Genomic DNA, 13,709 nt, shown 5'->3' on the forward strand with positions numbered 1-13,709 from the left:
TTGCCAATAAATCTTGTAGAACACCTTAAGGGCTAACAAAGTTTGTAAAAATCAGTTTTGAATACCTTGAGGGGTGTAGTTTCTAGGATGGGGTCATTTTTTGGGTGGTTTCTATTATGTAAGCCTCACTAAGTGACTTCAGACCTGAACTGGTCCTTAAAAAGAAGTTTACTTCTAAACTTCTAAGCCTTGTAACGTCCCCCCCAAAAAAAAAAATGTAATTCCCAAAATGATCCTAACATGAAGTAGACATATGGGAAATGTAAAGTCATAACTATTTTTGTAGGTATTAATATGTATTATAGAAGTAGAGAAATTAACACTTGGAAATGTGCAAATTTTTGTAAAAATGAATTTTTTTACTCCATTTTACCAGTGTCATTAAGTACAATATATGAAGAGAAAACCATCTCAGAATGGCCTGGATAAGTCAAAGCGTTTAAAAGTCATCACCACTTAAAGGGACACTGGTCAGATTAGCAAAAAATGGCCTGGTCCTTAAGGTGAAATATGGCTGGGCTGGATTAAGGAGTTAAAGGGAACCTGTCACCAGGATTTTGGGTATAGAGCCGAGGACATGGGTTGCTAGATGGCCACTAGCACATCCGCAAATACCCAGTCCCCATATCGCTGTGTGCTTTTATTGTGTAAAATAAAACGATTTGATACATATGCAAAATTAACATGAGTCATATCTTACTTGTGTGACCAGAGAAGAGTCACATTTTTCAAGCTCTGACTAATCTCAGGTTAATTTGCATATAGAACAAAATTGGTTTTTATACACAATTAAAGCACACAGAGTTATGGGGATTGGGTATTGGGTTGCTAGCACATCACACAAGGAGATGCAGCGGCAGGTGTCAGAAGCGACGCGGGTGCCGAGGAGCCAGGCAAGTACAACCTCTGAGGGGCCCGGGCGTATGGGTAGGCATTTTAGGGGTTGAATAACCCCTTTAAAGATTTGTAAATGCTGTTAACAGCTCAGGCACGATAGCAGCCCCCATAACCATGTTCAGGAAATAGAGTTAAAAAATCTCTACAATCAGAAAATAAAAACATTAGAAAAAAAAAAAAAAAAAGTAATAGGATATGTGCTACAATTTTTTTTTTTTTACGTGCAGCCCTTTCTACCTGATTAAAGGGGAGCGATTCCCTGAAAAACGTTGTATTGCTGCAATAAAATACTGTACTCCTGATCCTGGTGACCTGTGGATGGTCTTTTGCGCCGTGGGACATTTTACTTCTGCAAACTAATTTTTTTTTGTGACATTTCCTTTTATTTTCTTTCTACATAGGAGGTGTCATATAAATTAAAGGCGCATTTACATGTGCTCACTGAGCAGGCAGTTATTGGGAAGGGACTGCTGCTCGTCAGTGGAGGTATGGCTACTGCAATCACATTAATAGTTCCTGGATAGCAGATCCCCGTTTACATAGCACATCTGATGCCAATATTGCACAATACAAGAAAAAGAACTGATGGTATTCAAGAAACCCTAATGTATATTAATGAGTTATTAAACATTTAAGTACAGCAGCTCACAAAATGGATGCCACAGTTGTGTGCAAGTGGTAGGTGCTGGTGCATTTAATACATAACTGAAATATAAATGGACAAGTGCTAACAAGCAGTGTACTGAACAAATGTGAAATCCAATGTCACAAGTTTTTCATACAAAAAAATTTAATAAATATTACTTTCCAAAATTTGTAGCCTTGAACAACACATCAAAGAGGCAGGGTTTATATAACACTAATATCACAATACAGGGAATCTTCAGGATCTCTGCGGCCGATGATAACAGTTTCACTTTTCATGTAATTGTATACATAGTGTGTAACCATGGGATTTGCAGTAGAAGGAGTACCTCTAGTAATACAGGGGTCCACGTATGGAATGAAGGGCACACAGGCAAGTTTTTGTGCTGGCCTTTTGATATCTAAGAAGTAGTTGTTTGGGTGATGGCAGAATACATATGTAATCTCTGTAGAATCTGGAATGTATTTGTATGAATACAGGCAAAAAATAAAATCAGAAACAAAAGAGTATGCCATTTAATTTGCGACATGAGTAGCAACCATCTCTAGTGTGCCTTTAGTGGGTAATTACATCAAGGGTGCCTGTGTACCTTATTGGAATGGAAGGCAGTGTATTAGGTGGAAAAGCAACAGCGATCACTGGGTTTCTACTGTTCAAGTATTCAAAAACTAGCTTAATGGAATACTCTTGAGTATCAGTAGATTACGAAAATAAAAAAATAAAAAATATCTACAAGTGGTTCTTTAGTTTTCAAGGTGGGAGAAAATGGAAGAAAAATCAGAATATACAAAATACAAGATTGCGGAGCTTCAAACTTCACACAATTTGATTATTTTTTTTTTAATTTTTTTTTTTTTTTTTAACATGAACGCTGACATTCCTTGTACATGAATAGCTCTACATGTTTCCTTAAACTGCCTTGTAGCAGAATATCTGCCAGTCACACTTATTCCTTATTTTTTCTTTCTTTTTAATATCAAAGCCAAAGCAGCAAAAGATTTTTTTCCCTAAACTCTACCTCTGAAAACTGTTTCATTCTTAAACTTACAAAAGTTTCTTTAAGGGATGCTTTATAAAGGTATTTAACATCTGACAAATGTACAAAAAACAGCATTGAGGCATGTGCGCCTGGTCCTATTCATAAAAAATAAAACTATTTTAGAACACCTTAAATTTTGGCATATAGTTAACATGTAACAAGAAATGAATTCAAAAAAACTGAAGCCACAAAGCTTACAAAGCTATCAAAAACCTTCAACTCTAAACAAGTACATATAAATAAAAAGGAATGATATTTAAGGCTCTTGATTATTAAGTTAATAAATCAAATATACACAGTGATTAATAAAAAAAAATAAAAAAATATTTACAGGTCTATACAAAAACTTCTACTTGACAATTCTTCATATTACCAGCAACAGCTGACAGTCTTGCCCGCCGCCCCCAAGTCCCAGCACAAAATACAATAAAAAAAATAAATAATAAACCTAATTTTTCGATAGTTGCTGTGGTTCTGAGCTACAAAGGCACTTTCAAATACAGAACTAGTTGTACATTACTATAAAAACCAATATACAAAATAAAAAAAAATTATACATAATAAATATAAATAAAAAAGGTATTATTCTAAAGACTGCATTATTATGGACACCAGTCAAAAATGTGAAGGGTAAAAACAAAACAAAATAAAATAAAAAAACTTAAAAGAAAATAACCACTAGCCAACTGCAAAGGCAATGCACGATCTTCTGGGATGTTTCAGCTGTGGCTGAATTGACATTAGGGCACTTTTCACTAGTTTTGCATAGATGTGAAATGCAGCACTTGGTATTCCAGCCAACCACAGCAACTATCTTTGCCAGTGTAAGCCAGCTTGTCAAAACTTAAATTAACATAGGGATTCTAAGTAAATAATAGCCGTAGACTCAAATATTACACAACAGTTTAAGAACTAGAGACTCCCGAGCCCTTTACAGCAGACACCAGCTCTGCATGGCAGCGCCCTGTCCGCTATACAATGTACTCCATCCGATTTAAACTTTGTGCTGTTTCTAAGTCTCTGTTGTCCTGTTTATTTGTCCAGTTTGGCTGTTTTGTGGGGGTGCCATTAGGCGGCTTTTCATCTCTATCGACTAGTGTGTAAGCTGGCTGCTTCACATATCGACTCTTCTGCTGGTGTTTGTCCATGTCGTCTTCTTCCACTTCTGAGTTGTGTGTCCTTATTTTTGCATTTATTTTTTTGTTTTCGTAGTCTTTGATGGGGACGCTGTTGGCTGCATGCTTTTCAATGGGGTTTTTAATCTGGTTCAGTTGCTCCCGGACGTTGTTGGTCGTGTTATCATCAGCGGCTGTGTGACTCTGGCTGCTTGGCTTTCTACGTTTCCAGATGCACCAGTAAAAGGCGGTTATCAGGCAACAAATCCAGGCCACCGTGAGAACGGAGCTCAGCAAGGGCACAAGGAAATCTAGTGGGAAGATGAAGAGGCGTTAGTACAAAGTAGATCACTGAAGTTTACAAAAAGTTAAGACATCCATCACTAAGACATGCCCCTTTAAGTGCATCTATGTGTTATTGAGAGCACTTTAAAGGGTAATCCTTTGACACTCCATTTCCACGGCTTTCTGGATTCCTACTGTTCTCTCTCCTTTCTGGTCCCTCTTGACGCACAAGAAAAATCTGCTCAGCCAATCAGCGGCTGGTGTGGCCAGTGTCTGGCAGAGTGGTCATTTCCCGTGTGGTATCCAGAAAATTTTGGTACGGGGCACTACTGTAACTTGTGGGCAACATCAAGGTATTCCTATGTTGCAAATGAATCCAAATTGCCCAAAAATATATTTTTTCCCCCTTAGCAAAACATTGAAGTTATTGTGGCATGACCACAACTTGCAGACACTTCAGTTTACCCTACACGTGAGCAATGGCTCCTCAGACAACCCACACAGATGACTAGGTATTTCGACTACAAGTAAAAACCACCCAATATACCCATAAAAGTCCCAAATTCCTTTAATGGCCCATTTACTTGTAGACCACTCACCTGTCCGGTTTTTGGTGTGTGTTTGCACTCTGACTTCTGCCACTGATGTGATGAAGGTGTTATTTTCATCCCTTTTGCTAACAAGGTCGATGAGTTTTTCTGTGATATCCTGAATTGTGCTTTTTCCATCTCTTGTTTCGTCAGCAGACTAGAAGCAAACAAAATATCCATTTAGAAACTCTGAACATGGAGAAGACAAATCCTTCAAAGCTTATACACCCTATATGAGGTGGTGAATAATAGAGTTCCCACTACTGTGTGGGCACTCTATCTGTAGGGTCTATGTAGAACACATTGGTCTACAGACAAGCAGCAGTAGATACAAAACTTCAGAAGTCCAGGGATGACATAGCCACAGTTTAACAGCATAGTCCCACAATGCATTTCGGTATATACCGGGTTGTGTAAAACACTGCATGTCCTACTTACTATAGCAACGTGGATCTCATTGTTTGCCAAAGGAGATGGCTCGCAGGTAACGTAGATTGAATATTTTGCTGAAGCATTCTTCAAGATGTTAAGATTCCTCAATTCATTGCAAATGCTCTCTGTAGTGAGGCCCTGATCATAAAAACACAACAAGTCAGTAACATTAGAAACAAGTCACATAAAAAATACATAGTGTATGTCATGCATGTGTAGTGACCAGTATGTAAAAGCCACACTAAACTTTACTTTATATGCTTACTGGCAATGAGCTATCAATCCTGAGTGATCCAATCCTGTGAAGTAGATTTAAAATGGACTGTCAGCAGTTTTGACAATGCTAAACTGTTGACAGCACTAGGGGCTAGGGAGACCTGTGCAAGTACACTTTGTGGAACTTTTATCAGGAGACATGAAAATATGAAGTTTTATTCTGCTAGATTCTGCTCCTTAAGTGCAATAAACGCACAGCTTCACTGTGAAGTGCTCTCTGTATTGAGCTGCTTCACAACGTCTTCCCCAGTTTAAGGCAGAAAACACTTCACAGTGAAATTCCACCTCAATTGCACTTAAGAGCAGAATAAAGTTTCATATTCTCTCTACTTCTGATGATAAAAGCTCCACAAAACATACGTGTGCCTCTACATCATGCTGTCTGCAGTTTAGCATGACCAAAACTGCGGACAGACTCCCTTGAATACCATACCACTGTATTTCTCCTGGTAACAATCTCATAAATACAAGTACATGGCATGGCCTCACTCACCGGGGACATCAGCTCCTTGTTGAAGGTAAAAGTGATGTTCACACAGTTGTTGTCCTGGTAATTCGCATTGGCGTTACATTTTGTCTTCACTGGCGGCTGGTTGGAAGGCCAGCATTCCCCAGCTCCAGTACAGGGAGGGACAAAGCAATGGTTGTCCTTAATTGGGACACAAGATTGGCCAGCAGGGCATTCACTATGACCGTTACTGTGTAAATCACAGCGCTGAGGGCCACACCATACCTACAAATTAAACAGTAGTATACAGTAAATAAAACAGGCACTATGTCAATTAAAAGTCAATAAATATGCCATAGAATAATCCTAGTTTCCAGTAAAGAACTGCACTATATGGTAAAATTTCACAAGGCTAAGGGTGGGTAAGGGTTCACATCACGTTTTTCTCATCCGTTTAACATATATGTTAAACAGATGCCTCAGACGGATGCCATACAGTGGCATCCGCCCACCATACTGTTTAATTGAATAAAAAAAATAAAAAAAAATAAACGTATACTTTTTTTTTACTGGACTCTACAGGATACAAGAACGTGGTGTGATGCGTTTTTGTATCTTTTTTTCCCGTAAACCTATACGTCAAACGGAAGCGTAAAACGTGATGTAAATCCACCCCAAGATTGGAAGACTTTAACAAGTGATCTGTACAAGTTTCTAGGTCAGTCTGACAATATCTGTCAGGCAATACTGATGTGCAGTTATCAGAGGATGTCACAGTCTGAACCTTTTAATTCTAAAGATGAGCTGCACAGGATGAACCTCACACACACACACACGTTCAGAAATTCATGTTCTTTCAAGCAAGAAAACCTTTCAACAAACTTAATGCGTCATCTCCAAGGATGAATAATCAAGTGCATGAAAATAAAGCACAGCGTATCTTCAAAAAAAAGAAAAAAGCCAGCCATGTGTGCAGAATGAACCGTGTCGCCTCATCACCGTGGGCGCATCTTACTGCCATGACGTTTATTCTTTGTGCAAAGTTATTTTTTTTTTATTAATGCAAAAAAAAAAAAAAAAAAAAACCTTGAAGCCCTCAGTCTATGTGAACAGCTCTATGGTAAACCCATGGCAATATAGTCAGCCAGTCCCCACTCCTCTTACCTTAGAGCAGAAAACCCTTCCGTTCACACACTGACAAGTGTTGCAGTCATCGTTCCATTTGGCGCCATCTGACATAACGTGGTCGTTAATTATACAAGGCTGTGCTGTAACTGCAAAAAAAAAAAAATAATAATAATAATAATAATAATAATAATAATAATAATAATAATTAGGAGATGGTGGGCATAGAAAACAAAATATTGTATTCGACTTCAGTTATAGCTTCAAAAGGAGGAGTCTATCAGCAGGACAGATGCCCCAAGTAAAACATAGGATGGCATACATAGGGCACAGCTACCTCCTACCCCACAATGAAAATCACTATAAAGCTAGCCCTCCATGTTAAGTAAGCATTCTGACAGGCCAAGTGGAGCCTACTGCATCCATGGATCCCCCTGGATTGGTCCCCCTGGGCTCAAACACCTGCTGGCTTGTCATGTTCGTGATCCACCAAGTTAAAAAGGGGGGCAATCCTGGTGATTATTCCATTAAAGGTTGGCTGTAGGCATTAGGCAAGTACTGACTCATCTGCAAGCCACCAATTTAATAGAATACTCAAGAGGTGCAAATTAGCTTATGTCAGCCAAACCACAGACTCTCCCTATAGATAGCCCTTTCAGGGTTTTTGTCCCTTCACACACACACACACACACACCTCTGCTGGATTTCTTCAATAAAAACCTGTAACCCCCCTCCTCCAAAGATTTGTCTAAGGAAACTCATCTGGTCAACCAGTTTCCTGCACTGTACTGCCATGGGACAAGAACCACAAAAGAACAAAAGGTAGGTTACCTTTTCTTTTCAAAGTAGCCTCTGCTTTGGCCAACATATATTATTTATTTTTGCCCTGAGTAAGAGAAAGACATGGTGCATACCTTCTTGACACTTTGGACCACTGCGGCCAGGTGGACAGATACAACGGTAGCTATTGATCTCATCGATGCATGTGGCTCCATAGGCACACGGAGACGACTGACACTCATTAATATCTATAAAGAAAAAACACATTTGTTTTCAGGCAGTCATTCGCTGAAGCAAGTTGTGCAACAAAATTATCTTGCCTTCCCGAGTTACTTGGCCGTTTCACTGCTAATATCATCAAGTAACCTTTGTAACAGCAATAAAGAAGAACAGTGTTTAACACTTAGAGGGTTGGCTCAAAAAGTAAGAGAAAATGATGAAATTCAAGATATAGTTAAGAGTTTAAGAGTAAAGGATAAGCTCTGGTCTGTTTAATGCTTCGAGGAATGACACCGATTTACTGTCCATCTGGCTGTCTAAATGTGCCGCCATTCATCAGGTGATCCTGTCGCTCATGAAGGCACCACCGATCATGGCTTCTGAGCAGCAGATCGTGCTGTGTAAAACAGCGATCTGCTGCTCAGAAGCCATGATTCTGTATGAGGATGAAGGATCGCTATAGCTATCCCTCATTCTCATACAGTGTAAGAGATTGCTTCCTTCCCGAAAATGGCTGCTCAGTTGGCCCATCTAGATCCACCTTAAGCCTTCAGAACACAAAATGGCATACCTATGGAAAATGCATCTAGCTATACGGTTATAAGAGAACAGAGGAAAGCCGAAGTATCAGTGAACAAGGCAGATTCAAGACACTGGAAAAACACGGTGCCAATCCCTTGGGACCTGCTAACAGGGGATCATATAGGCATTCCCAGTAACGGATATAACTTGTAGGGGTTGTCCAGTTACTGATATTTATGACCTATCCTCAGGATAGGACACCAATATCACATCGGCACTAGCCGGTCACCCAACACTCCCGCCAAGCAGCTGTTTTTAAGAGAACGCATTGCTCGTGCAAGCACTGCCTTCTCTTCACTGTTTAACTGCTTGCAGTCAACATTGCAATGGCGAGCAGTGCAATTAGAGCTTCCCTTCACATGAATGGAGTGGAGTGTAACTACAACTGCTCCTTCCTATTCAAGTAAATGGGACGGAGGGGCTGTAATTACACCTCGCCGGTGTGAGGTTGTCAAGCTGGTCAACTGTAAACGCAGGACTTGCATAAGCACAGCGTTGTCTTCAAACAGCTGATCAGCAGGCGGTGCAGGGAGTTAGGTCCCCCACCAATCTGATATTGATGACCTATCCTCAATGGGTCCACCCCAGCCAATGAGCTTTTTGAAAGGGTCACTGCTACAAACAAGATGACCTGAAGGTAATTTTGAAGAGAAAGCAGCACTCACACGAGTGCCACATCCACTACACACACACACACACTCTACAAAACCCCTTTAAGTTATTGAGTTTTTAACAACTGGGCAAAAAACAGGACGGATCGTTACTGGTGAACTTTTTATTCCAGTAGGAAATCCTGTTTAAGTATACGCACCATTCTACACAATTCATTTCCAGCTTTTCATATAGAAAATGCTGTAATTCCCACTCCAAAGCCAAAGGTTGATTTATGATTTTCCACTGTAATAAAACATAGCCAGCTCGCTTACAAAGATGTTGGACTAGTCATCTACCTCCTCCCCACATCATCATCATCATCTTTCCCTTAGAAGTCCAATCTTTTCCTCTGATGCATAAACACAAAAGAACTTCCCTGCCTGCAAAAACCTGCACTCAGCACGCTGGCCGGAGCTTCTAACAACCAGGCAGTGAGGGAGGGATGTCGTTATCCATACACCAACTAGACCCTGCTTGGCTGCCACCCAAAATCCGAGCAAGCCTATTCATAAATGGGTGTGTGAAAGGTTCCCAGCTGTATTATAACTGGTATGGCTTTCTACATGGAATCTGGTGTGAAATCTACAGGGCTAACAATCGTGACACAGTGCCACTGAAAATAAAGGCTGGAGAATGCCAGGCTGGATGGAAATTACAATCTGTGCCATCCCAAGGTATAATTACGTTGTGTCAAACCACGTTTTAACCCCATCTTTTTCAAAAAAAGGTAGTAGGAAAATAAAAAATAAAAAGGGGAAACCATAACTGGTCATAGTCTGGGACATGCAGTGGGCAAACGCAGTTCAAACCACTCCTTGGAGTTAGTGTAAAGCTTTAGGATATAGACACATGCAGCCATTTCTCGTCCACACTATATAGCCGATATGAGTTACGTACAGTATAATCTCATATAGCGTCACTTTAAGCATACTCAATGCTTGCGCTTAGATCCCGTACGCTAATGGAAATGTCGTATAGATTTTATGGTGAGAAATTGCCCAGACAGAAGAGCAATACTTACTAATTCTACAGTCGGGACCAGCAAATCCAGGTGCGCATTCACACCTGTACCAATTGTCTCCATCCACACAAGTTCCGCTGTTGTAGCTAAAAGAAAACAACCCAGACTTTAATGCTTTATTGTAGCAAACAAACAAAAATAAAAAATTTATGTTTATTTGCATCACAACAGAGGAGAATGTCTTAATAGAAGTTTTCAGGCTCGAGCAGAATATAGAACAAAACTTCAGCCTTTTGTACATCTAAAGGAATTTAATAGGGTCATAAAATATGCTTTACAACATGGACTTGTTCCCTTTACACAATCATCATCATACACTTCCTAGTAAAGATGCAGGCCACCAGGTGGGAAAGCACGGTTCTGTTAATGTTTGGCCTTTCGGATATACTCTATTTCTTACCCACTCTGTACACTGCCAATAACCTGCCACGAGTAGATGCTTTTGCATAGCTCTTATTAAAATATATCGCTTGCCACCTTCATAGGGTTCATAGTTCAAAAGGGCAGGTGATCACTGCGTTTTAAAAAGGTTGACAAGGCATATTGGGCATTTGCCATGAGCTCAAGAAAACCGTGCATGTTAGGCGATTTGGGTGGATAGTCTATAGACTTTCTTAGATACAAACTGGCCTGAACGGGCGACTGGTCATTTGAAAAACTAGCGTGAATAATCGTTTGCGACGGCTGACTTGTCTGCCGAAATAGTAAAATCGGCCATGCTGGAAAACTTCACCCTTTGTTATCAGAAACTGCATATTTATGGCATGGTCAGCCAAAATTGCAGAAGGACCAGGGAGTAGTTTTTTTTAAAAACCAACTCCCTGGTCAGCCAGTTTAGTGTAGCATGCTGCTGGGTGGATTGTTCGTATGAACGATCCCATGGAACACTCATCGATCATTGTTTCAAATGTACAGTCAGGTTTATAGTACTTGCTGCAATCTGTATTTGTTTGCAGTTGAACTTACCATGGATGTGGATTGCAGTCATTCGTGTCTAAAAACCAAAGCAGAAGCAGAAATTAAACAAGGTCTGCACACTGTAATCCCCCATAAACAAAAATCAATCATAACTTAATATGTATTCCAAAAAACAAAAATCACGCAAACACAGGAAGAGACTGATATGTAAAAAGGAAAAACCACACACACACACACACACACACACCAAAAAACACAGGACAAAAGCAAGTGAAAAACATAGGGCAACATCTGTCTCTGGTTATCTCAAGCACAACTTTCTCATGCCCAGGTCAAGCCTCTGTTACTTCAAGTTACAGCACAACATGATTCAGGTGATGCAGAAGTCCACATCAAATGCTTCACACTTCTGGATTCAATTTAAAGGTACACGGGGTGACAGGATGAGCTAAACGTCTCCTCGTGGATCCCCTCCCTCTTCCAGCGCAGCACTTAAAACAAACTTACTTTGAGAGCACGTCGGACCTTCCCAGCCTTCTTTGCAAACACAAGTGAAAGAGTCCCCACGGACTACGCAAGTTCCACCATTGAAGCAAGGATTTGGCAAACAGCTGCTGTTTCTTGCTATGAGGAAAACAGTGCAAAGTAAGCATGAAACCAAGCATGAAACACAGAGGTCTTAAGAGCAAACAGGATATTTCCCTTTTAGCTATTCTCTGCACATGGTAATCTACAAATGCCCTCCATCTGCAAAATCTAACCCGTGAAGATTACAAGTCACACTTAATAGTGTGAGAGTCTGAGATCAACTAATAGTTTAATGACTGCTTTATTTCTGGGCCAGGAGGTCAGTATTACCCACTTCCTTCCTGTTATTAAAGGTGCGGAAACACAAAAATGACCACTGCAGACTTTATAGGACCAACAATTATGCTACAGGCAATACTTTGGATGTAGAACACCTACAATAACTTAGGCTGCAAAGCCATTCCTAGGCTAGAACGTGCATTAGGGTTCTCTAAATGGGTCTTTTGAGACAACCAATGGTCTACGTTGACAAATACCTGGATTTTTTTAATGGAGTATTGTAGTTCTAGTATATGATCATTCATATTATAGGTCCTCCTGATGAACTTACCAATGTTACAAGTGGTTCCTTCCCATCCAGGTGAACACATGCATTTAAAAGTATCACCCTGGTCATAGCAGGTCCCACCATTGTTGCAGGTGGACTCGTCACACTGGCTGTCCTCTGCAGAAGAGGAAAACACTGTTTTAGATTCAGTAGTTAAAAAGATCCATATTTATCCTCAGTTAGAAACACACACTTACGGGAGTGGCACGTTTTTCCTTTCCACCCATTCTTGCATTCACAGTAGAAATCATTAACCAAGTCTCGACAAGTACCTCCATTGTGACAAGAATTTTTACTGCAGTTATTTATGTCTAAAAACAAGAAAGGCAGATATAGCACATGGTTAAAAACAAACGTAAAGACTATCCAGCTGCAATCTGGATGATGGAGAATCAAGCCTCGCCAATCTCTGGCAGATGCTCAGCTTTGCTGGTACATTAGTCTCCAGAACATGATCCATACAAGCTAGTGTGAACCTATAATCCCCCATTAAAGCCACTGATAAAAACAGCCAGAAGTATCACTGCTTGCTTGAGAGATCATCCTTGGATATGCCAAGTTCAGAGTTACCCATTAGATAAATGTTGGCTGAACCTGCTCATTTCATGGGAATGGCTGACCAACTATTCCCATGTATAGAGGCCTCCCCATACTCTCCCCGATATCGGTGGAGTTTAGGATTGGTCAGTTGGATTTCAACAGACGATTCTTTTGTTCTCTGGGCGATAAGCTGCTGCCATAGTCTGGCAGTGACTTTCTTCCTCCAACTAGGGGCATGGTGGTCAAGCGTGAACGTGTATTGCAGGGAATGGTAGGGGGTAATCAGGAGAGATAGCTGTCCGCCAGCCTTACTGTAAATCAAGGAATTTATATAACAAACTCACTTATTTCACAGTATGTTCCTTCCCATCCTTCGCTACAAATGCACTGGTAGGAGTTCACCCCATCAATGCAGGTCCCACTGTTTTTGCAAGGGTTGCTTTCACAGTCATTGATATCTGAAAGAAAAAAAATATATATATAATTATATATATCTATCTATCTATCTCTAACCCAATGCCAATAAACTGGATATTACGATAAAGGGTTCTCTCTAGATGAGAAGGAGGCACTTACTTTCATGACAATATGTGCCAGTGAAGCCCTTGTTGCATTCGCAGGTGAATTTGCCACCAGCCTGGCTCTTGCATTTGCCATGCGGGCCGCACACATTAGAGGAAATGTACCTCACTCCTTCTGGGGTGCTGTTGGAGGCCACTGCAACTGTGCAGCTGTCAATGACTGTAAGATAGAGGATACACAGATGAAATGTTGTTCCAGGTAGAGGTGACTAAAATAACTTCACATTACGACCCTGTCCATGATCAATATTAGGCATTCCTGATCAGATTCCCAATAATTCTTCCTCTACTTGGCCACATTTTAGCAGACTATTCACATAATTTGGCCTCGTGGAGACATGTCCAATGCCAATACATCTGTTACTTGCTGCTTTATTCTTCTGACAATACAGCCCATCAGGTTCAGAGTCTTAAGGCCCCCCACAC

General features: G+C 40.4%; 1 protein-coding gene across 1 annotated transcript in view; it reads right to left on the bottom strand.

Annotated features, from left to right (window-relative positions):
- Nucleotides 1–1,669: 1,669 nt before the first annotated feature.
- Nucleotides 1,670–13,709, bottom strand: part of JAG1 (jagged canonical Notch ligand 1) — a 39,017-nt gene continuing 26,977 nt past the window's right edge. The window contains exons 14-26 of the mRNA XM_044288813.1: nucleotides 13,279–13,443; nucleotides 13,047–13,160; nucleotides 12,360–12,473; nucleotides 12,166–12,279; nucleotides 11,535–11,651; nucleotides 11,076–11,103; nucleotides 10,110–10,195; nucleotides 7,768–7,881; nucleotides 6,893–7,002; nucleotides 5,774–6,013; nucleotides 5,011–5,142; nucleotides 4,582–4,729; nucleotides 1,670–4,008 (exon numbers count right to left, since the gene is read on the bottom strand). Coding sequence (XP_044144748.1) covers nucleotides 3,554–4,008; nucleotides 4,582–4,729; nucleotides 5,011–5,142; nucleotides 5,774–6,013; nucleotides 6,893–7,002; nucleotides 7,768–7,881; nucleotides 10,110–10,195; nucleotides 11,076–11,103; nucleotides 11,535–11,651; nucleotides 12,166–12,279; nucleotides 12,360–12,473; nucleotides 13,047–13,160; nucleotides 13,279–13,443 — 1,937 coding nt within the window. The 3' untranslated portion in view covers nucleotides 1,670–3,553. The remainder of the gene's footprint in view (nucleotides 4,009–4,581; nucleotides 4,730–5,010; nucleotides 5,143–5,773; nucleotides 6,014–6,892; nucleotides 7,003–7,767; nucleotides 7,882–10,109; nucleotides 10,196–11,075; nucleotides 11,104–11,534; nucleotides 11,652–12,165; nucleotides 12,280–12,359; nucleotides 12,474–13,046; nucleotides 13,161–13,278; nucleotides 13,444–13,709) is intronic.

The sequence above is a fragment of the Bufo gargarizans genome, chromosome 4 (genome assembly GCF_014858855.1).
Source record: "Bufo gargarizans isolate SCDJY-AF-19 chromosome 4, ASM1485885v1, whole genome shotgun sequence".
Taxonomy (NCBI): Eukaryota; Metazoa; Chordata; class Amphibia; order Anura; family Bufonidae; genus Bufo; species Bufo gargarizans.